This window comes from Pristis pectinata, chromosome 7 (assembly GCF_009764475.1).
Source record: "Pristis pectinata isolate sPriPec2 chromosome 7, sPriPec2.1.pri, whole genome shotgun sequence".
NCBI lineage: Eukaryota > Metazoa > Chordata > Chondrichthyes > Rhinopristiformes > Pristidae > Pristis > Pristis pectinata.
This window is the reverse complement of record NC_067411.1, coordinates 878274-901017: the sequence shown is the minus strand read 5'-3', so window position 1 is coordinate 901017 and position 22744 is coordinate 878274. Positions and strand designations below refer to the sequence as shown.

Below are 22744 nucleotides of genomic sequence, written 5' to 3'. Positions count from 1 at the left end.
AATCTCATTGTAATTATAGATGAACAATTACTACCTTAGTGTTGCCTTTAAACTCCTCCTGATCAAAGTCAAAATGACGGCACAGTGCACCAACAGTAAAAAGGGAACGAAGGAGAGCGGGTTTATTGCCAACCAGAGTGGTGCTGTTGGAATCCTCCTGATGCTGTGCCTTCAGCTTAGTTAGAGCACCTGCCACATTAGTAAAAGACAACTTATTAGATTTTGTGTAATAACAATGTTACCCCTTCCTCATATATCTGTATGTATTAGTCTATGGCCAAACCCCATCAGTTTCTAGCACAATCCCACCATTAGATGCTTCGTCCCAAAGTCCTTGACGGGTACAATTTGTGATTTCCTCTGCAGGTGTCACATTGCTTGCTTGGGATAGAAAGATCTTTTCCCAGTGGAATTACATTATGCTAAGGTCTTGCTTTCCTGTGGGTTTTATTTCCTAACAGATACAATGGCCTTCCTACACAGAAGCACTTTCACCAAATGCACACAAAGGCTAGTCTTCAGCAAGAGTACATTTGATAACATCTCTCAAAGTTTCCAGAGGCAGATGGGGTTCCCAGGCATTCCAACTAATAGACACAATTCTTAAGAGAAAGCACCCAAAATGTTCTTGTATAGTTTTCTTATTTTCACCAGTCCTTAACTGCAGCGATTTTCTTAAGAACATAAGAAATGGAAGCAACAGTAGACCATTCAGCCCCTCATGCCTAACTTGCCATTCGATAAGATTGTGGCTGATCTTCTACCTCAGCACTGCTTTCTTATGCTATCCCCATGTCTTCTGATTCTGCTAATAAACACAAACCTATCAATCTCCACCTTGAACATAGTTGGCTTTCATCTCATTAACATCCTTCCTTGTATAAGGAGACCAATATTGTACGGAGTACTCCAGATGGCATCTCACCAATGCCCTTTTATAACTGTAGTCGAGAGTACATTTGAAGTACTGTGTACAGAACTGGTCTTATTTAAAGGAGGACATTAGTGTGTTGGAAGCACTTCAGAGAACACTTATTGGTCCAATTCCTGGAATGGAAGGTTGTTCTAAGAAAAAAAGTAGAATAAGCAAGATTTATATTCTGCTGGAATTAAGTACAAGAGGGATGATTAAAAATACAAGATTCTGAATATGGAGAGGATGTTTTCTCTTGTGAAGAGCCTATAATAAAGATCACTGTTTAAAAGTAAGGGGGTGCCCATTTAAGATAGAGGATGTAGAATTTTTTTCTTTTTTGGGGGCCATGGAAGCATTATGAAGTGTACAGCACAGAAATAGGTCCTTTTAGGCCCACCTTGTCCATAATGATCATGATGCCCATCCATGCTAATCTCATTAGATCAATATCCCTCTGATTTTCCTGTCCAAAATGCTTTTCAAACATAATATCTGCTCCCATCACCTCCTCTGGCAGCTCTTTCCAGATATTCACCACTCTGTGTGGAAAAACTTGCCCCTCAGGTGTCCTTTAAGTATCTCCCCTCTCAAGCTTAAGCCTGTGCCCTCCGTTCTAGACTCCCCTGCCCTGGAAGATTCTGACTATCTATCCTATCCATGCTCACAATTTTATACATTTCTATCAGGTCACCCCTCAGGCTCCTACATTCCAGCTTATTCAATCTCTCTTTATAACTATAGCCCTCCATTCCAGGCAACATCCTGGTGAATATCTTCTGCACTTTTCCTATTGCTACCAGATCATTCCCGTTGTGGCAACCAGAACTGTACACAAAACAGTGCAGGCTAATCAATGTTTTGTACAACTGCAAAATAACCTTTGAACAGAGGTCATTAGATTCTTGTTAAGCAGATGGGTAGAAAATTAATGCAGGTAGACAGGAATATGTAGTTAAGCTTACAAACAAATCAGCCATGATCTCATTAAATGGCAGAGCAGCCTCAATAAGCTAAGTGGCCTTCTTATACTCGAAGCAATTAAGGCTCCACAACCCTCATAGGAGAGGAGTCCAAAAGCTTACTCCCCTCCAAGTGAAATATTTCTTCTCATCTCTGTCCTGAATGGCTACCCTATGTTTTGAGACTGTGATTGCTGGTTCTAGATTCCCCAAGCCTGGGGAAATACTATACCCACAATACCCAATCATTCCCCTTCAGAATTTTGTTTCAATGAGATAAGCTCTCATCCTTCTAAATATGATAGTATAGGTCTATTCTGCCTAACTGCTCCTTATTCCTGTAAACTCACCATCCCAAGAATGAATTTAGTTAACCTTTGTTGATGCCCCCTATCAGAAGTATATCCTTCCTTAAGTAGGGAGGACAGATCTGTACAAAATATTTCAGTGCTGTCTCTCCAGGGTCCTATATATTTGTAGTAAAACATCTCTACTCTCATAGTCAAATCTCTTGCAATAAGATCAATGCATCACATCTTTATAGATGTTTGCTGTAGTTGCATGATAAATTTTAATGATTCATATACAAGCTCACCCAGGTTTGTCTGAACACCAGCTCTTTTCAATCTCCCACCATTTAAAGAAATAATCCTTTCTATTTTTCTAACATGAATGACCTCACATTTATCCATACCGAATATCATCTGTCACATTCTCACCTGTTCATTTTGCCTGTCAACATCTGCTTGAAGGCACTCTGGATTCTCCTCACAATACACACTGGCACCCAGCTTTGTGTCATTAACAAACATGGATATTATTACACTTGGACCCCTTTTCCAAGATTGTGAACTCACCCCTGCTGCATCCCACTGGTCACAATCCTCCAATTGGAAAATTACTAGTTAATTGCCACACTTTACTTTCTGCCCATTAACCAATCCTCAATCATGCCAGTACATAACCGTCAATTGCATACACTCTAATTTTGTTTAATAATCTCTTGTGTGACACCTACCAAAGGCCTTCTTAAAATTCAAACACACCACACCTGGCTCCCACTCATCTATGCTGATAATTAGCCTTGAAGAGCTTGAATAGATTTATCCAACATTATTTCCCTTTCATAAATCCATGACTGTCTAATCTCATTATTACTTGCTAGATGCCCTGCTAGCACATCCTTCATGATTAATTCCATAATTTTCCTTACCTTGCCTTGATGACTATCATGTTAGCCCATATTGAACGTAACAGGCAATAACCCACCTCACAGCTCCTCATCAAAGGAACCCTGGATTGGAGGCCAGATTACTCATTACAATCCTGGTTGAAGTCAACATCAGGAACTTAGGTATAGACCATCTTTCCATGAAGGACATTAGTCAACCTGAAGTTTATAACAATCCAGCATTTTTGTTTTTTTTGCAGCTGATTCATGTTTCCAGATTTATTGAATTGTTCTTTATTATGGTCACTACTGCCTGGTCGCGCCTATGTGTGATCACTCCCATTTTACGTAACAGAAAAACTAAGTCAACGTATAATAGAAGAGCTCGAGATCTGAAAAGATTTGAGTGGTGGGAAAGAATTTTAAGACCATGCCACACTGAAGTTTGGAAATTAAAGCTGAGTCGATTGCAACTAACACAGAACATAGAAAGAACACAGATATTAGACAAGAACAGGCCCTTCAGCCCACAATGTTGTGCTGAACTAATTAAACTAATCACTTCAGCCTACACAATGTCCATATCCCTCCATTCTATGCACATTCATGTGTCTAAGAGCCTCTATCATATTTGACTCCACTACTACTCCTGGCAGTGCATTCCAGGCACCCACCACCCTCTGTGTCCAAAAAAAAACTTGCCCCACACATCTCCTTTGAACTTCCCCCTCTCACCTTAAATACATGCCCTCTAGTATTAGACATTTAGACCCTGGGAAAAGATACCGACTGTCTACTCTATCTATGCCTCTCATAACATTATAAACTTCTATCAGGCCTCTCCACCGCTCCAGAGAAAACAACCCAAGTTTGTTCAGCCTCTCCTTATAGCACATGCCCTCTAATCCAGGCAGCATTCTGGTAAACTTCTGCACCCTCTCCAAAGCCTTCACATCCTTCCTAGAATGGGGTGACCAGAAATGAATGCAATACTCCAGATGTGGCCTAACCAGAGTTTTATAAAGTTGCAACATAACTCAACATAACTTCATGACTCCTGAACTCAATTCCTCGACAAATAAAGGAAAGCATGCCATATCCCTTCTTTACTATCCATAGAACATAGAAAAACTACAGCACAATTCAGGCCCTTTGGCCCATAAAGCTGTGCCGAACATGTCCCTACCCTAGAAATTACTAGGCTTACCCATAGCCCTCTATTTTACTCAGCTCCATGTACCTATCTAACAGTCTCTTGAAAGACCCTATCGTATCTGCCTCCACCTCCGTTTCTGGCAGCCCATTCCACTCTCTGAGTAAAAAACTTACCCCTGACATCTCCTCTATATCTACTCCCCAGCACCTTAAACTTATGTCCTCTTGTGGCCACCAATTCAGCCCTGGGGAAAAGCCTCTATCTACCCTATCAATACCTCTCATCATTTTGTATACCTCTATCAGGTACCCCCCCTCATCCTCCGTCTCTCCAAGGAGAAAGGGCCAAGTTCCCTCAACCTGCTTTCATAAGGCATGCTCTGCATTCCAGGCAGCATCCTTGTAAATCTCCTCTGCACCCTCTCTATGGCTTCCACATCTTTCCTGTAGTGAGGCGACTGGAACTGAGCACAATACTCCAAGTGGGGTCTGACCAGGGACCTATATAGCTGCAACAATACCTCACGGCTCCTAAATTCAATTCCCTGATTGATGAAGGACAATATACCATATGCCTTCTTAACCACACAGTCAACCTGCGCAGCCGTTTTGAGCGTCCTATGGACTCAGACCCCAAGATCCCTCTGATCCTCCACACTGCCAAGAGTCCTACCATTAAGACTATATTCCGCCAACGTATTTGACCTACCAAAATGAACCACTTCACACTTATCTGGGTTGAACTGCATCTGCCACTTCTCAGCCCAAATCTGCATCCTATTTATGTCCCTCTGTAACCTCTGACAGCCTCCAAACTATCCACAACACTCCCAACCTTCGCGTCATCTGTAAACTTACTAACCCATCCCTCCACTTCCTCATCCAGGTCATTTATAAAAATCACAAACAGTAAGGGTACAGATCCCTGAGGTACACCACTGGTCACTGACCTCCACTCAGAATACGACCCTTCAACAACCACTCTTTGCCTTCTGTGGGCCAGCCAGTTCTGGATCCACACTGCAATGTCCCCTTGGATCCCATGTCTCCTCACCTTCTCCATAAGCCTCGCATGGGGTACCTTATCAAACGCCTTGATGAAATCCATATACACTACATCTACTGCTCTCCCTTCATTGATGTGCTTAGTCACATCCAAAAAATTCAATCAGGCTCGTAAGACAGGACCTGTCCTTGACAAAGCCATGCTGACTATTCCCAATCATATTATACCTCTCCAAATGTTCATAAATCCTGCCTCTCAGGATCTTCTCCATCCGCTTACCAACCACTGAGGTAAGACTCACTGGTCTATAATTCCCTGGGCTATCCCTACTCCCCTTCTTGAATAAGGGAACAATATCCACAACCCTCCAATCTTCCGGAACCTCTCCCGTCTCTATCGACGATGTAAAGATCATCATCAGAGGCTCCACAATCTCCTCCCTCGCCTCCCACAGAAACCTGGGGTACATCTCATCCGGTCCCGGCGACTTATCTAACTTGATGCTTTCCAGAAGTTTCAGCACCACCTCTTTTCTAATATCTACATGGTCAAGCTTTTCAGGCCGCTGCAAGTCCCCACTACAATCACCCAGATCTTTTACCGTGGTGAATACTGACGTAAGGTATTCATTAAGTACCTCCGCTATTTCTTCCAGATCCATACACACTTTCCCACTGCTGCACTTGATAGGTCCTATCCTTTCGCATCTCATCCTCTTATTCTTCACATACTTGTAGAACGCCTTGGGGTTTTCCTTCATCCTGCCCGCCAAGGCTTTCTCATGTCCTCTTCCGGCTCTCCTAATCTCTTTCTTAAGTTCCTTCCTTTTAGCCTTGTACTCCTCCAGATCTCTAACATTACCTAGCTCTCTATACCTTTTGTATGCTTTTCTTTTCCTTTTGACTAGATTTATTATAGCCTTCATACACCATGGTTCCTGTAGCCTATCATGACTCCCGTCTCATCGGAACATGTCTATGCAGAGCTTCACACAAATACCCCCTGAATATTTGCCACACATCTTCTGTACTTTTCCCAGAGAACATCTGTTCCCAATTTAATCTTCCAATTTCCTGCCTGAGAACCTCATAATTCCCTTTACTCCAAGTAAACACCTTTCCAGCCTGTCTGTTCCTATCCCTCTCCAGTGCTAACGTAAAGGAGATAGAATTATGATCACTATCTCCAAAATGTTCACCCACTGAGAGATCTGACACCTGACCAGGTTCATTTTCCAATATCAAATCAAGCACAGCCTCTCCTCTTGTAGGTCTATCTACATATTATGTCAAGAACCCTTCCTGAACACACCTATCAAACTCCACCCCGTCTAAACCCCTCACTGTTTGGAGATGCCAATCGATGTTTGGGAAATTAAAATCCCCCATCACAACAACTCTGTTATTCTCACACCTTTCTAGGATCTGCTTCCCTATCTGCTCCTCAATAACCCTGTCACTATTGGGCGGCCTATAAAAAACACCCAGCACAGATATCGACCCCTTCCTGTTCCTAACCTCCACCCACAGAGACTCCGTAGACAATCCCTCCACGATGTCCACCTTTTCCGCAGCCGTGACACTATCTCTGACCAACAGTGCCACTCCCCCACCTCTCTTACCTCCCTCCCTGAAACATCTAAAACTTGGCACTTGAATCAACCATTCCAGCCCCAGAGCCATCCAAGTCTCCGTAATGGCCACCACATCATAGCTCCTAGTATCGATCCAAGCTCTAAGCTCATCCACCTTGTTCACAACACTCCTTGCGTTAAAATAGACACATCTCAAACCTGTCTGAACACGTCCCTTCTCTATCACCTGCCTATGGTACTTACTCTTAGCCTCCTCTATTTGAGAGCCAAACACCTCTTCTCCAGTCTCTCCAGTATGGATCCCACCCCCCAACAATTCTAGTTTAAACTCTCCCCAGTGGCCTTAGCAAACCTCCCCGCCAGTATGTTGGTCCAATTAACATGTGCAGCCACGTTCAGAGAGCTATGGACTTGGACGCCAAGATCCTTCGGAACATCAACACTAAGGGTCTTGCCATTCACCAAGTACTGTCCCCTTTACACTTGAGCTCCCAAAGTGCAACACCTCACACTTGGCCAGATTAAACTCCTTCTGCCATTTCTCCACACATATCTGCAACTGATCTATATTCCGCGGTATCCTTTACCAGTCTTCAGCGCTATCCACAACACCACTAATCTTCGTATCATCTGCAAACTTAAAAACCCACCCATCTACGTTTTCATCCAGGTCATTTATATATATCACAAACAGCAGAGGTCCCAGTACAGATCCCTGTGGAACACTACTAGTCAGACCTCCAGCCAGAATAAATCCCATTGACCACTACCCTCTGTGGGGTAGGTGGAGAGGAGATTCAGAGAGCCATAGAGCACAATAGAGTCATGCAGCACTGAAATGAATGCTTCGGCCCACCACGTACGTGCTGACTTTTTTTGCACATCTCTACTAATTCCATTTGTGCATATTAGGACTGTATCCTTCTAGGCCTTGCCTATTTAAGTGTATCTCTAGATGTCTCTTAATGTAGTGAATGTATCTCATTCCATTACATTCTTTGGCAGCGCATTCCAGATATCAACCACTACGTAAAAAAACTTGCCCCTCAGATCCCCCTTAAAACTTTCTCCTCACTTTAAACTTATGCCCTCTTGTTTTTGATACCCTTACTATGAGAAAAAAGATTTTGACTATCTATCTTGTGTCTGTTCTTATAATTTTATATACTTCACACTCAGCCTCCTTTGCTCCAGGGAAAACAGGTCTAGCCTATCCAATCTCTCCCCACAGCTGGTCCTCCAGTTCAGGCAACATCCTGGTGCTTCTCCTCAACTCTCCAGCACAACTATATCCTTCCTATAGTGCGGTGAGCAGAGCTGCACTCAGTCAAGAGTGGCAAAACCAGTGCTTTGTAAAGTTGCCTGGGATGGAGTGGTTTACAGCTATGAGAGACTGGACAGGCTGTTTTCCTTTCCTTGGAGCAGAAGCAACTGAGGACAGACCTGACTGAGGTATGCAAGATCGAGTGGCATAGATAGGGTGGATAGCAAGAATCTTTTCCCATCACTGAGGTGTCTAAACCAGAAGGCATAGCTTAAGCAAAGGGTTAGCAGGTTAAGGGGGTATCTGATGGAAGGAACTGACTTGCCCAGAGTGTGTTTGGAATCTGTCTGAGGGGTTGGTGGAGGCAGAGATTCTCATATCTAAGTGGTATCTAAATGTGCACTTGAATCACCAAGGCTTGGAAGATATGGACAAAGTGGGGGTAACTGGGATTAGAATAGAAGGGTACTGGATTGTCAGCATGTGCTGAATGACCCTTTTACCTCTCCCACTCTATTGCATTTTTATACTTATAATCTGTTTGTAGGTGCCTTAAATTTTGTTGTACTGCAGAATATAGGACTATTTAAAGTATAACCAATAAGAGCTGATACAAGTGAACAAAGGTAATACCCCTGCTCTACTTTGGTTTGGATTCTGTTATTTAGCAACCTTGTTTTAGTTTCTGAGATAGAACAGGGAGGCCTGGCTCAAGTATTCTCATTCTATGTCATAAAGAAATATGAGTAATCAAGACCATTGTAGAACTAGTTTACCTAGAATAAACTAAAAGACTTCTTCTGTACTTCACATGCAAGCCTAGAGAGGGAGAGTTCAAACTGGAGCACAAAGCCCCAGCAAAGCCCACATCTGTCCCTATCTTTATCACCAACTAGGCTGTTTCTATGGGAATCCCCCTTATGAGTACATGGAAGTCCAAGTTCCTAGATTAGTAGCCGCAGTCCAGGACCAATAATCTAGAGACACAAGTTCATATCCCACCATGGCAGCTGGGAAAATTAAATAAATCTGGAATTAAAAACTGGTTTCAGTAGAGGGAAACATAAAACTACGACTATCATAAAAACCAATCTGGTCTACCAACATCCTTCAGGTTAGGAAACCTGCCATCCTGACTGGTCTATATGCAACTCTAAGCCCGTCGCTGTGTTTAACTTTCAAGTGCTGCATGAGTTCAGGGGCAATTAGGGATGCACAAAATTGCCAACATTTCCAGTGCCATCCACACCCCATGAACAAATAAGTAAACAATCAGATGCCCACATCATGGGCAAATTGAAACTAGATTGCAAAATGGAAGTGTGAGGCAGTGCATTTTGGCATAAAGTATTAGTCCAAGAGTACAGAAACAACCTTAAAATGTAGGAAATCCAGTAATTGGGTCATAAGGCATCATTTGCAAACTAATTAAAATTTCTCACATTACATGTTGGCTACCTGGTGCCAGGTTGAGGGGTATTTCAAAAGGGTCTGAAAGGATATTGAAGAAACAAACATTGGGTCCAGTCAAGTGGTCTATATTGGGATAACATAGATCCTTTTTGTAGAGTACTTTTTGTAGAGTATTTTGTAGATAGGGTTTATTATCTGTGGATTACTACCTGTGCCGTGTGCAATTTGGCAAAGAGCAAGCAAATTAAAGGGCTGAATAGGTCATTGAAAGAGTGACATGGGGCCCAGGCAGTATGCCGCGACAGAAAGGAACTGTATCAGTGGGATAGGTTTCACCTGGGTCAGCCTGAGACCAGGTCTGGCAAAGGATAAACAGGATGGTTAAAAGAACTGAAACCAGTAAATTTAGCTTGGAAGATATGACATGATAGGTGTTATTGAGGCACAACTGCAAGATGCTCAGGACTGGGAATTAAAAGAAGAAAAACTCAACCTGCAGGAGAGATGAGGGAAGAAAGATGGGGTGGAAAAGTCTTGCTGATTAGGGATGAAATCATTTGGATGATGCCATCATCATGTTCTGGTGTTGAATTGTGGGCGAGTGGTTGGCCACTGAACTGGACAGGAAGTTCTTCTCCAGTTTTCCTGTTGTTCAGACAGAAAGCTAAATGACAATGTTGGCAGAGTCTGACTGAAGCCTCCATTTTCTGAAGTCACTTCACTGAGAATACCGTGAAAAATTTTGTGTTTTTCCGATGTCCCGAAGCTCTTTATGCTGGTAAGCTGGGGCCAAATCATCAGCATTTGTGAAGAACCACGTTTTTGTGGGAGGCACATCACTGGCATATATATTGAAGAGGGCCAGTACTGTGACTGACCCCAGTGGGAGGCCATTATTGATTTTCAAGGTGTACACAGATCTGTCAGTTGCTGGGTTTTTACACAGCATGTTCTTGACTGCACCATGATTTACTGGCAACACCTCCAGAACATTAGAACAAAGGTCAAGACAAAAGCAAATCTCAGGTAGAAACTCTGGAGTACCACCTGGGTAGCAGAGCTAACATGTATGCAGTGCTTCATTTGCCCTGGTCTACCCAATAGCAGTATGCCAATGCTACACTTGGCTCAGGGACACCCGTCACAATTTCCATCTCCAGGAAGCCACAAGAATCAGCTCTAGAGCAGTAAGCAGAAGCCAGCACAGCTTGAGTGGCTCCCTGTGCTAACCTCCTGATATCTGTAGTGAGAATACCAATGAAGTACTCCAACTGACAAAGGCCCTTAAAAGCCCCAAACATCATCAACCACAACCTGGTAACTGACCCAAGCAATGAAGTCTTAGATTTTGACTTTCAAAGGAAGACCTAGACAACTCATAACACTTGAGGACATGTGGTCACCTGCTCTACAAGTGGACATGAGGAACAGATCTGTTCACAAAGCCTGAAATGAAGCAGCTGAATGGATTCCTAACCTCAACAGCCATTGAAACACCCAAATTCTTAGGGGACTTGACAGGGTAGGTGCAGAAAAGATGTTTTGACGCTGAGGTGCTTGGAACCAGGGGTTGGCCATTTAGGACACAAATGAGACTTTTTTCACCCAAGTGTAGTATATCTTTGAAATTCATTATGCAAGGTCGTGGAAGCTCATTACTGAATACATTCAAGTCAGAGACTGACGGATTCTTGGATGTTAAAAGGATCAAGGGACATGTGGTTAGTGTCATCAGTGATGCTGAGGTAGCAGATCAGCCGTGATATTACAGCAGAGCAGCCATGAGAGGCCAAATGGTCTACTCATGATTCCATTCTTTATAACTGAACACAAGAATATAGTTTATATCACTAATCAGATAGCACATATCAAGAGGTGTGCAGGCAGTGATGGTTGTAAGCACAGAACTAAGAGATGGTAGTGGGTTGGGTATAAATCAGGCTTCAATTTTTCAGGTTTAACTGAGAAGAAATGAAAAACACCCTTACTGAACCAAAGTGCCAGCAAATAATTAGCAACTAGGCAGAATCTACTTTCAGAACACTTCATATGGCTTTCAAAATTACATATATCCTACTGACCAATGCCATTTGACTGTGGGAAGCACTAGGGAAAGGCATGAGAACCCAGAAGAGCAAAAGCATGGGCAGCAATGGGATGGAAAACCAAAGATATGATTGTTGACATGAACAGAGATGGAGATTTTGTTGAAGATGTTCAGCCTGAGGGTTTTGCTCCAGTGGCCATGTCATCCAGCAGAAATTTTGTGAACTACCTGGGCAGCGAAGCGATTTTTCTGAAATTACATTTGATCCTAAACCACTGCAAGGTTTACTATATTCATATATGCATGGGTGCTGAAACTTAGCATCCGTATGAATGATGAAATCCACTAACTACTTTAGAAAAAAAAGTAGAATTAAGGCTGGGCTTTATCACTGTGTCCACCAGGTGTCCTGCATGGATATTTCTCTACAATCAGGGTAAGCAGATTTCAAATCACAGAACAGCTTCACCATGTAGCTTGCAGAATCAGTGCACAGAGATATCACATCAGCCATGACTTTTTTTATTTTGATTAAGTTGAGCTTATCGAGACCGAAAGATACCAAAAGTTGATGCTTTATTGACTGACGATTTTTAACAACCAAAATTAACCAATTGTGCTGATCACCAAAGTAAAAAACAAAAAAATTCAAGCTCTATGTGTAGGCTCCCAGTGGCATAAGTGTTAGAATGTACAAAATATAGAATTTAGGTAAAAATGGAGCAAAGGCACATGGTCTTAATGTGGGATTTTAACTTGCATATTGATTTGGATAAATAGAATAGCTCAGGGCAGAATTTCTTTAATATAATTCAGGATACCTTTCTGCAACACTATGCCCTAGAAGCAACAAGACAGACCATATAAGATTAAATAACGAGCAATGTGCCAGATTTAGTTAACAGTCTAACGGTACATGAACATTTATCTAATTGCGATCATAATATGATTGAGTTCAATGTATTGTTCAAAACAATGGAATGCAAAATGGCAACCATGATTCTAGATTTGCTGACTTTCACGTGATAAGAGACTTTAGCGACAATATATGGTGTAAATCGACAAATAGCAAATACTATTAAAAATTAAATCAGTGTGATATCAAACCACTTTATACCCCTGAGGAAAAAGCAGCCTACTTGCATAAAATAATAGCCAGGGATGACTGAAGAAATAATGAACAAAATAAAGCAAAAATAAAAAATAATTTATGAATGCAAAATCCAGGCAACTGGGAAAACCAAAAAAGGTAACAAACAAATAATAACAGCTACAACAAGTGTGAAAGAAGCTTGCAAAGATACAAAGATAAGCAGAAAAGTTATACAGTTAGGAAAAATAGAATGGCAGAGAGCAATGAAAGTAGTTTGAAAATTGATAACAGTGATATTGAAATGGAAGCTAGGAAGGATATGTGAATATGTAAGTAGTTATTGTGTAACATTACAGAATGAGGCTGGAAAACTGTTGGTTAGGCATCCCAAGGAAACTGATGGTGACTTAGACTTGGCGATTTGGAAAATGAGAACATAACCAAAATAGTAATGAAATAGACAAATTCCCAGGACTAGATCGTTTGCAGTACCTACTGTTTTAAAGCAAAAGGAGGGAACAGTCACGGGTGGCAGACTGGTGCAGCTAGTAGAGCTGCTGCCTCACAACTCCAGTGACCCAGGTTCAATCCTGAGTTGTGGTGCTACTTGTGTGGAGTTTGCATGCTTTCCTTGTAACTGTGTGGGTTTCCTCTGAGTGCTCCAGTTTCCTCCCTTATCCCAAAAACATGTGGAGGTTAATTGGCTGTTGTAAATTGACCCTGCTGTGTAGGTGAGAGGAACAATCTGGGGGTGGTGTGTGCATGGGAATTAATGGGAAGGTGGGAGAAATGAGTTTAGTGTAGATCAGTGTAAATAGAGGTCGACATGGACCCAGTAGGCTGAAGGGCTGGTTTCCATGCTGTATGATCGATAAAACAATGACTTTCTAAGGCAACTATAATCTCTCAAAATTTTCTCCAAATAGAAACTGCTCAATTAGAATGCAAAAGTGCATGCCAATCACTTTTTAAGAATAATAATAAAGGGAAGCAAGGGAATTCTAGGTGAGTTAGCCTATCATCTGAGAGTGGTAGGTGCCTGGAATGCACTGCCAGGAAGTGTGGTGGAAACAGATAACAATGTTTAAGAGGCTTTTAGACAAATGCATGACCAGGCAGGGTATAGAGGGATACTGACCATGTACAGGCAGATTGGATTAGTTAGATTGGCATTATGGTTGGCACAGACATGGAGGACCGAAGGACCTGTTCTTGTGCTGTACTGTTCTATGTTCTATAAAAGAATATAGAAATAGCTCGGGAGGAGTTTCGTTAGGATCGCAGACCCACATGGATTAATTAGCTTGGCCCAGCAATATGTTCCCCGTGCTGCAAATTTGGTGTAATACACTCAGTCCTTGTTATCTACTGATTTGCTATCCACGCTGTGAGGTTGGCCCTACAACCCATCTTGAATTTTTTGTAACGAATACATCTGTATTCACGTACACATTGAGGAACTAATCACTCATTGTATACATATAGTGATCAGTTCGTAGATCACTGCATCATGTGGCTGCCTACAATGTGCTGTTGGCCTATGTTTAGACAGCTGCACCTTGTGACTTCAAAACCAATCATTGTTTCCAAGTTTCAATGGAAATGGAAGTAATTTGTAAGTTAATATCATTTATTTTGGGTATTTAAACATTTTAATGTGTGCATTGATGTGTTAATACTTTTGAAACACTATAAGGCATATTTATGTTTATTTTGGGGGTATATTGGGTACGAAGGAGGACCTAATGGTATCTGTGTCTTCTGCTAGCTGTGGGAAGTTTGTGCTGTTACCCCTCACAGATAATGAGGACTGACTGCATGAGAAGTTGAGGCAAGAAGCATAAAAGCAAATGAGCAAAGCTTGATAAGCATGAGGAGCAAAAGAATAAAAGAATAAATTGTTGAGGTTAGATGAAGAAGGTTGGGAAATGACTTGGGTAAAGCAGAACCTTGGTGTATAGCCCAGATAAGTTGAATGGACAAAAATAACGATATAAATGACTAAAATATGATTAGCAAAGGTGCAAGGATAGTATTTTAATCTGCTGAAATTAATTTTGGCTGAATAAGGTGCAAATGTTACTGCACTGACCATACATATGCTACTGAGGAGAACCTCTGGTTCAGTAAGCCTGCTTACCATAATACCTATTGAAACAGGCCCAGACAAACTTGTAGTTGTGAGTTACTCTGTTCACTACAGCTCCCAGACAGCTCACACAATGCTGCACGACCTGTCAGAAAACAAGATGAATACCATTACACAAAAGTACTAAACAGACCAACTCTTAATATTCATCACGTACATGACATGTCATCGAATGGACTCTGCTCTACGGCAGCGCTGAATGTTTATTAGCATTGTTCAAAGTGAACAAAGTTCAACCTTCACGTAAATAAGTTGTTACCGTGAACTGCAAAGGTAAAGATGGAAAATAACATTTTACAAAAGCTAGATACTGCAGATCCTGAACACTGGAAATAAAAACAGTAAACGTTTTATATATCAGCAGGTTGGGAGAACCTGCAGAATGAGGATAAGGGTTGTTCTGTTTTGCATAACGTTTCTTGAGAAAATGACATCAGCAGCAAAGCCGGGCAATGTGTAATGTTGTGAGCATACAAACAATTCTTGCTTTGGTCCATTGGGTAAGAATGAAGTACTGGGAAATCACAGAAGCCATTCAGCCCATCAAATCTATGCCAATTTAGAGAATAACAATTGCATCACTCCCATTACTTGCTCTATTATCACAGCTCTGCCAACAGTTCTTCCTCAAATGCCCAGTCAATTCCCTCTTAAAAACTCTGATTGACCACTCCCACCAATAGCTACGTAGTACGGAAACAGGCCGCTCAGTCCACCAAGTCCAAGCTGACCATCAAGCACCCATTTATGCTAATCCTACACCAATCCCATTTTATCTTCTCGACACTTCCATCAACTTTACCCAAACTCTACAACTTAATTAGACACAAGGGGCAATTTACAGTAGCCAATTAACCTACCAACCTGCAGATCTTGGGAGATGGGAGGAAACTGGAGCACTGGGGGAAACCCACACAGTCACAGGGAGGACGTGCAAATTCCACACAGAGCGCTGGAAGTCAGGATTGAAACCAGATTGCTGGCACTGAGGCAGCAATCTGGCACTGAGGCACAGAACTGTCATGCCACAGGAAGTTGCCAAAATTTTAAATCCTTGAAGCGTCCATAAATGAGAACAGCTTTCCTGAAGTTACCCAACAATGAATGACCACCCTCTCTCCCCAACCAAGAATAGAGTAGCACTGGCCAAGGGGCTCAAGTTAAATTCAACACCTGCCCTATACCCACTGTACATCTCAGTCCTAGAGAGGATATAGATTATCTCTGTGGAAGCGCAACTGTACCACTTGATCAGAGCATACATGAGATCTAAACCCCTCATTTCGCACTCCAGGCTAGTTAAATACACAGCCTGAACATGCCCCCAGGTTGCCCTTGGTAATCTCTGGGACACTTTACTTATTCATGCGAGACTCCCTGACAATTTGGGAGGTTTGGCAATCTTACCACCAATCCCAATGAACATCACCCAAAGAGCAGTGGGTCAACTGGAGCTTTCAAGACTGAGACAGGATTTTGTTAGATAATGTGATTGAGAAATATGAATTATACATAAGTAAATGGAGCATGAAAACAGATCATGATCACACTGAATTGCAGAGCAGCCTGAGGGTCTAAAATGGCCTCATCCTGTTATGTTTCAATGCTGCCCTTCACCAAGATATACTGTTCCACCACATTGCCCAAATAACTGTCCATGACTTTCCAACGCCACTGTGCAGACAAAATCCTATGACTCTGACAGAACCCTGATCCAATAAAGCACAACACCAGACCAACGCAATAATGAGCTCCTTTCATGATAAAGTTTGTACTGGACAAGAAATTGGAATGGGATCGAAGTGAGGGGCTATCCCAGACTAGTCAGGCAGGGACCTGATGTAATTCCACTCTCAGAAATGTACATTGCAATCCAGGTCTCTTCCATTATAATCTTTGTGTACTTCTTTTCTCAGTGGCAGGACAGATTCACCAGAGATGGCAGCACAATGATATACAAACTGGAAGCAGCTCTTGCATCCCTCAACTCCGGACATCATGAAGTGTCATGGCATCAGGGCAAACATCTGGCCAGGAATTCACCAGCTGATAACCTCCCACCTATCACCCTCCCTCATACAATAATAGAAACATTATAGCATAGCAGGTCAACTGGCCATGAGTCCATGTTGACTCCCTGTGGAGCAATCTATTCAGTATCACGTTCTCTCTTTCCCTCCAGTCTCTTGCCATTTTTCTCAAAGTCTGCATAGAACTGAACATAGATGAATGTGTGGCTGAGGAGATCATTCTGATGTGTCTACCCAATTCCCTTTATCATGCCTTGACTTATTTCCTTCCCCTTGCCAGCAGTGAGCTCCAGATCGTCACCATGATGTGTAGAAATATTTATGCTCACACCCCATGTGTCTTTCATTCACCTTCAATCTGTTCTCCAGTCCTTGAAACATCCACTGACAGGAAACACTCCCCTTTATTCTATCTAACCCTGTTATCACCTTGGATTCTTTATTAAACCATCTTTCAACTTTCTTTGCTCCATGAAGAAGAGATCTGGTTCACCTGTCTAATCTTGTATCTGAAAGCCCTCATTCCTATAACTGTTCTACTAAATTACATCTTCTCCAGGACCTTTGAACCCTTCCAAAAGTGCTGTATTCAGATTGGATGCAATACTGCAGCTATGGCCTAACCAGTTCTTTTTTCACAAAACGTTCAACGTAATCTTTTCACCAGGCACAAGTGAGTAGCATGATGGAATATTGTTCATTTGCCTGAAAGAATGAGCAATAACATCCAGGACAAATGAGCCTTGTTACTTGGCAGCATATTTATTATCCTAAACATCTACTTCTTCCAATAAGAGTATACTTTGGTTACAAGGGATACCATTTTCGAAATGCACTTGTTATTCTCCATGATTACTCCGACAGCACCTCCCAAACTCACAAGGACAAGCGCAGCAGGAGCATGGGAACACCACCAATTGCAGCCCCCCTCTCCAGATTACTCTATCCTAATGGCTGCTTCATTGTTGCTGGTCCTAAATCTTGGAAATCCCTCCCAGCAGCACTGTGGAAGCATTATCACCACACAGACTGCAGCAGTTCAAGGAGACCATCCCACACCACCATCTTGTCAAAGACAAGAGATGGACAACAAATGTTGGTTTTGCTAGCACTGCCCAGATCTCATGAATGGATAAAGAGTTAACACCTTAAGTATCTCCATATTACTCAAGTTCTTCATTGCCAATAGCATGCAATAAATCTCTACCATTCTCCAATCTCTTGCCCTTTTACGAAAATTTGGTGCCCAGGACTGAACATAATACTTCAGTTCATGCCTATTCAAGATCAAGGCATTCCTGGTTCCTTGCGCTGTGGTGCATCATAGGAGATGAAATCATGGCTGGAAAGGTGATATAGGAGGGAGGGCTTTAGGTTCTTCAGATACTCTCACAGGTTCTGGGGAAGGTGGGACCTATATGGGCCAGAAGGATTGCATCTTAACACGAGGTCATATCCTCAGAGAAATTTGCTACTGCTATTTAAAGAGCAAGGTTTAAAATCGTGTGTGCACACATGCTCGTGTGTGTCGGGGTGGTGGGGGAGGGAAGCAGTTGGTGATGCTGGGAAGTAGTAAGCTCAACAAAAAGTGAGAGGTAGTGGAAATTCTAGATTGAATTTTTAGAGAATTAAGGTGAGAAGATGTAGAGTATCAGTGGGAGAGCCGTTCTCGGGAAGTGACCATAATACAATTAGGTTTGGCACTGCAAAAAACAACAAAGATGATGAATAGATATAACAGAAAAGGATAAAGGCGAAATAGGAGCAAAAGTTCTAAATTAGGATGGCAATTTTTATTTAACTGCAGTGATTTATCAATCTTTTCCAGGTAGCGGGAGCCAAGACTTGGAACAAGAAGTGGGAATCTCGGTGCGAGAAGTGGGAGCCATATAAAAAGGCAGTATCAGGACCCTGTTCTTTTCCAGGTAATGGGACAATTTAGAAAGCTGCAAATTGTTAGGTGATAATTGATTGGGAAATTAGCTAATTGGCAGCAACCAATAAAAAGAAGTTAGGGTCAAATAGAGTAGCCATTGCATGAGTGGGTCTGTGTCAAGAGTGGGTCTGTGTTAAGAGTGGGGAGCAGAGGCTTTGGCACTAGAGGGTTTGGTGAATAGAGGTGGAAGCTAAGGTGAGGCTCTGTTAAGTTCTCTTTCTTTCTTTATTATTGCACAGGTAGAGCAGTGGAAAGACACACAAGGCAGTGGTGTGCTCCTCTTTCATGATTATGGGAAGTCAGGCTGGATGACCTTCAGATCATTCAGGAGACTGAGGGGTTGATGGACAGGAGTTACAGGGAAGCAGTCACCTCTAAATTGTAGGAGGTGGGTAGCTGGGTGACCATCAGGAGAGGGAAAGGGAATAGGCAGTCAGTGCCGGGTACCCCTGTGGCCGTTCCCCTCAATAACAAGTCTATCATTTTAACATCAGATCAGATTTCTTTATTAGTCACATGTACATTGAAATACAGTGAAATGCATCTTTGCATGGAATATTCTGGGATGCAGCCTGCAAGTGTCGCCATGCTTCTGGCGCCAACATAACATGCCCACAACTTCCTAACCCGTATGTCTTTGGACTGTGGGAGGAAACTGGAGTACCCAGAGGAAACCCATGCTGTCACGGGGAGAACATATAAACTCCTTACAGACAGTGGCTGGAATTGAACCCAGGTCACTGGTGCTGTAATAGTGTTATGCTAACCCCTACACTACCATGCCTGCCGTTTTAGATTGTGTTGGAGGGGGTTGACCAGCAGTCAGGTCTCAGGCACTGAGTCTGGCTCTTTGGCTCAGAAGGGAAGGGGGGAGAAGAGGCGAGCGGTAGTGACAGGGGATTCATTGGTTAGGGGAGAAGACAGGAAGTTCTACAGACAAGAACGAGACTCCTGGATGGTATGCTGCCTTGCAGGTGCCAGGGTCAGATATGTCTTGGATCAAGTCCATAGCATTCTTAAGGGGGAGGGTGAACAGCTAGGTCGTGGTACACATTGGTATAAATGACGTAGGCAGGAAAAGTGAGAAGGTCTTGAAAATTGAGTTCAGGGAGTTAGGTGCTAAGTTAAAAGACAGGAGCTCCAGGGTGGGGATCTCAGGATTGTTACCTGTGCCACGTGCTAGTGAGGCAAGAAATAGGAAGACAGTGCAGTTTAACACGTGACTAAGCAGATGGTGCAGGAAGGAGGGCTTCATATTTTTAAATCATTGGGGGCTCTCTACCAGGGCAGGTGGGACCTGTACAAACGGGACGCTTTGCACCCGTGAGTGCAATTGCCAAATCTAGAGCCCTCTGGATCACTTGGTGCATTGTGAGTGAGATAAAGTGTAAAGAAGAGAAGCTTAGGTTGGACACAAAGAGCTTAATAATGGCAGAAAGCCAGGAAGAGTATCAAAAGTACAAGATTGTTGTTATAATTTCCATATTTTATTTTAATGAGAGAATGTGATAAAATACTAGGTAAAATTAAAGAAAATCGGAAGAACATAATAAACAGGAGCAGTAGGCCAAATGGCCCTCTGAGCCTGCTCCACAACCCACGAAGATCATGGCTATTGCAGTCTTGGCCTCAACACCACTTTCCTGGTTTCTCCCAATGCTCCTTAATGCTTTTCTTGTTCAAATGTGCATCAGTCTGTTTTGAATGACTCCCACTTCTACAGCTCTCTCAGGTGTTAAATCCCTCTGAGTGAAGAAATTCCTGCTCATCTCCATCTTAAATGGGCTTTCCTTTATAAGTTCATAAAGACCAACAGGATAACTAAAATAGCGCTGAATAGGGACTAAGAAGGTGGAGGCAGAGGATATGGATAAAGTTCTTCATGAATATTTTGACCCTGCATTCACAAAAGAAAAGAACGATGCCTTTGTTATAGTTAAGAATCATAAATATGAAATATAAAGTGGAATAAACATAGTAATAGAGGAGGTTTAGTAATTTGAATGCAGATAATTCATCAGGCCCAAATGAAATAATCCCAGGCTGTTAAAGGAAGCAAGTAAGGTAATTGCAGAGGCTCTGAATGCAATCTTTCAATCCTTACTGGTTACAGGGAGTGGGACCAGAGGAGTGGAAGACCATTAATGCTGTAATTTTGTTTAAAAAGGAAAGATGGGATAAACCAAATAATAACAGGCTGGTGCTGGCAAACTTATTGAAATTCATTCTAATGGACAGTATAAACATTCACTTAGAAAGGCATAGATTAAACAAGGACAGTCAGCATGGATAAATTAAGGGAAGATCATATCTGACTAACTCGATTACATTTTATGAGGAGTGATAAGGGCAATAGTATCAGAAGACTGAAATAGCAAGACTTTTGATGAGATCTCACGTGGAAGGTAAAGATCATGGGATCCAAGGGAGAATGGCAAACTGGATCCAAAATTGAATCAGTGCCAGGAAGCAAAAGGCAATGGTTGACAGGTATTTCTGTGAATGGAGGGTGGTTACGAGTGGGGTTGCAGAGAACTCAGTAATTGGCCCAATGCTTTCTTTGTAAATATTAATAACTTAAGACCAAAATACTTATGAGAAAGGAGTTTGAAAATGATACAAAAATTGGCAACGTAGGTGGCAGTAAACTTTAGACTGCAGGAAGATAGAGATTATTTCATTGACTGGGGACAAAAATGGAAAATGGAACTTAATCCAGAGAAATGTGAGGTAATACATCTTAGAATGTGCACTAATGTAGAGGAATACAGCAGGGTATTGGGTGGGTGGAGGAACAGTGGGAAAAACATGTCCACAGATTTTCAAAGGTAGCATGACAGGTCAATAAAGTAGTTAATATGGGATGTTGTCCTTATTAGTCAAAGTATGAAATCTGCTGGAACTGTAAACAATTCTAGTTACACTATAGCCTGAGTACTGCGTACGGTTCTGGTCTGCACATAATAGGGAAGATGTGTTTACACTAGAGAAGGTGCAGAGGAAATTTGAGAGGATGTAACCAGGACTTGTAGTTATGATGAAAGATCAGATAATACAAGTTTTTTTTAAAGGAGCTGCTGAAAGGATACTTAACTGAAGGGAACAAAATTATGAGCGGATCAAGATAGAGTTAACAGGAGAGATCTAATTCCTGTAACAGAGTGGTTAGTAACTAGGGGGCCTAGATATCAAGTAATTGATGGGAAGATTAGAGGGAAGATGAGGAAAAATATTTTCACCCAGAGTGTGGTAGGTATTTGGAATTCATCATCTGAAAGGATGGGGCAGGCAGATATTCTCACCTCAGTTAAACAGTACCTGGATGTATACCTAAAGCACCGTGACCAGCAGAGCTGCAGACCTGGTGCTGGAAGGTGGGAAGAAGCTGGGTAGCTCTAATTTTGACAGGCACCAACATGAGTGTCTCTGGATTATCCTTGGAATTCTGTCCTGGTGGAAGTTGGATCATTATAACAATGTAAAGTGGATGTGGATAAATATTTGACAGATTGAGGAACAGAGAGGTACAGAGAAATGGCACAGAAGAGGGGTTGAGGCCAGCATTGATCAGCTTGAAGGGCCTGATGGCCTATTCCTGCTCCTATTTTCTTGTGTTCTTATGAGGGCCTAGACTCCTCCTGTATCATAAATTTTTCTGTGATTCTATCCCTTTGCTTAAAACATTTTTAAAATAAAGAGCCTTCTCAATTTGTTTTGCTCCTCTTGAATATTTATGTATTCAGACTTAGATGACTCAGTTCCTTCACCTTGTTTAAAATCGCAACCTTTGGTTTATATTGGCTCTCTGTTATTCCCACCAGAAAGTATCACCTTATATATTTGAGGGTGAAATCTGACCTGTATGCCTGACCTGAAATCTATCAATGATCATTACAATTGCAGACTTTGGACTAATACCCTGTATACCCAAGTCCAGATTATTAATATATAGCAAAAGCAGAGCAATTCCATTATGTAGCGAGCCTCTTTCTGATCTGAGCAATAATCATT

General features: G+C 42.1%; 1 protein-coding gene across 1 annotated transcript in view; it reads right to left on the bottom strand.

Annotated features, from left to right (window-relative positions):
• The window catches only part of LOC127572471 (nipped-B-like protein), a 469472-nt gene that overhangs the window by 57086 nt on the left and 389642 nt on the right, over positions 1–22744 (bottom strand). Inside the window, exons 31-32 of the mRNA XM_052019793.1 lie at positions 14759–14852; positions 35–189 (exon numbers count right to left, since the gene is read on the bottom strand). Coding sequence (XP_051875753.1) covers positions 35–189; positions 14759–14852 — 249 coding nt within the window. The remainder of the gene's footprint in view (positions 1–34; positions 190–14758; positions 14853–22744) is intronic.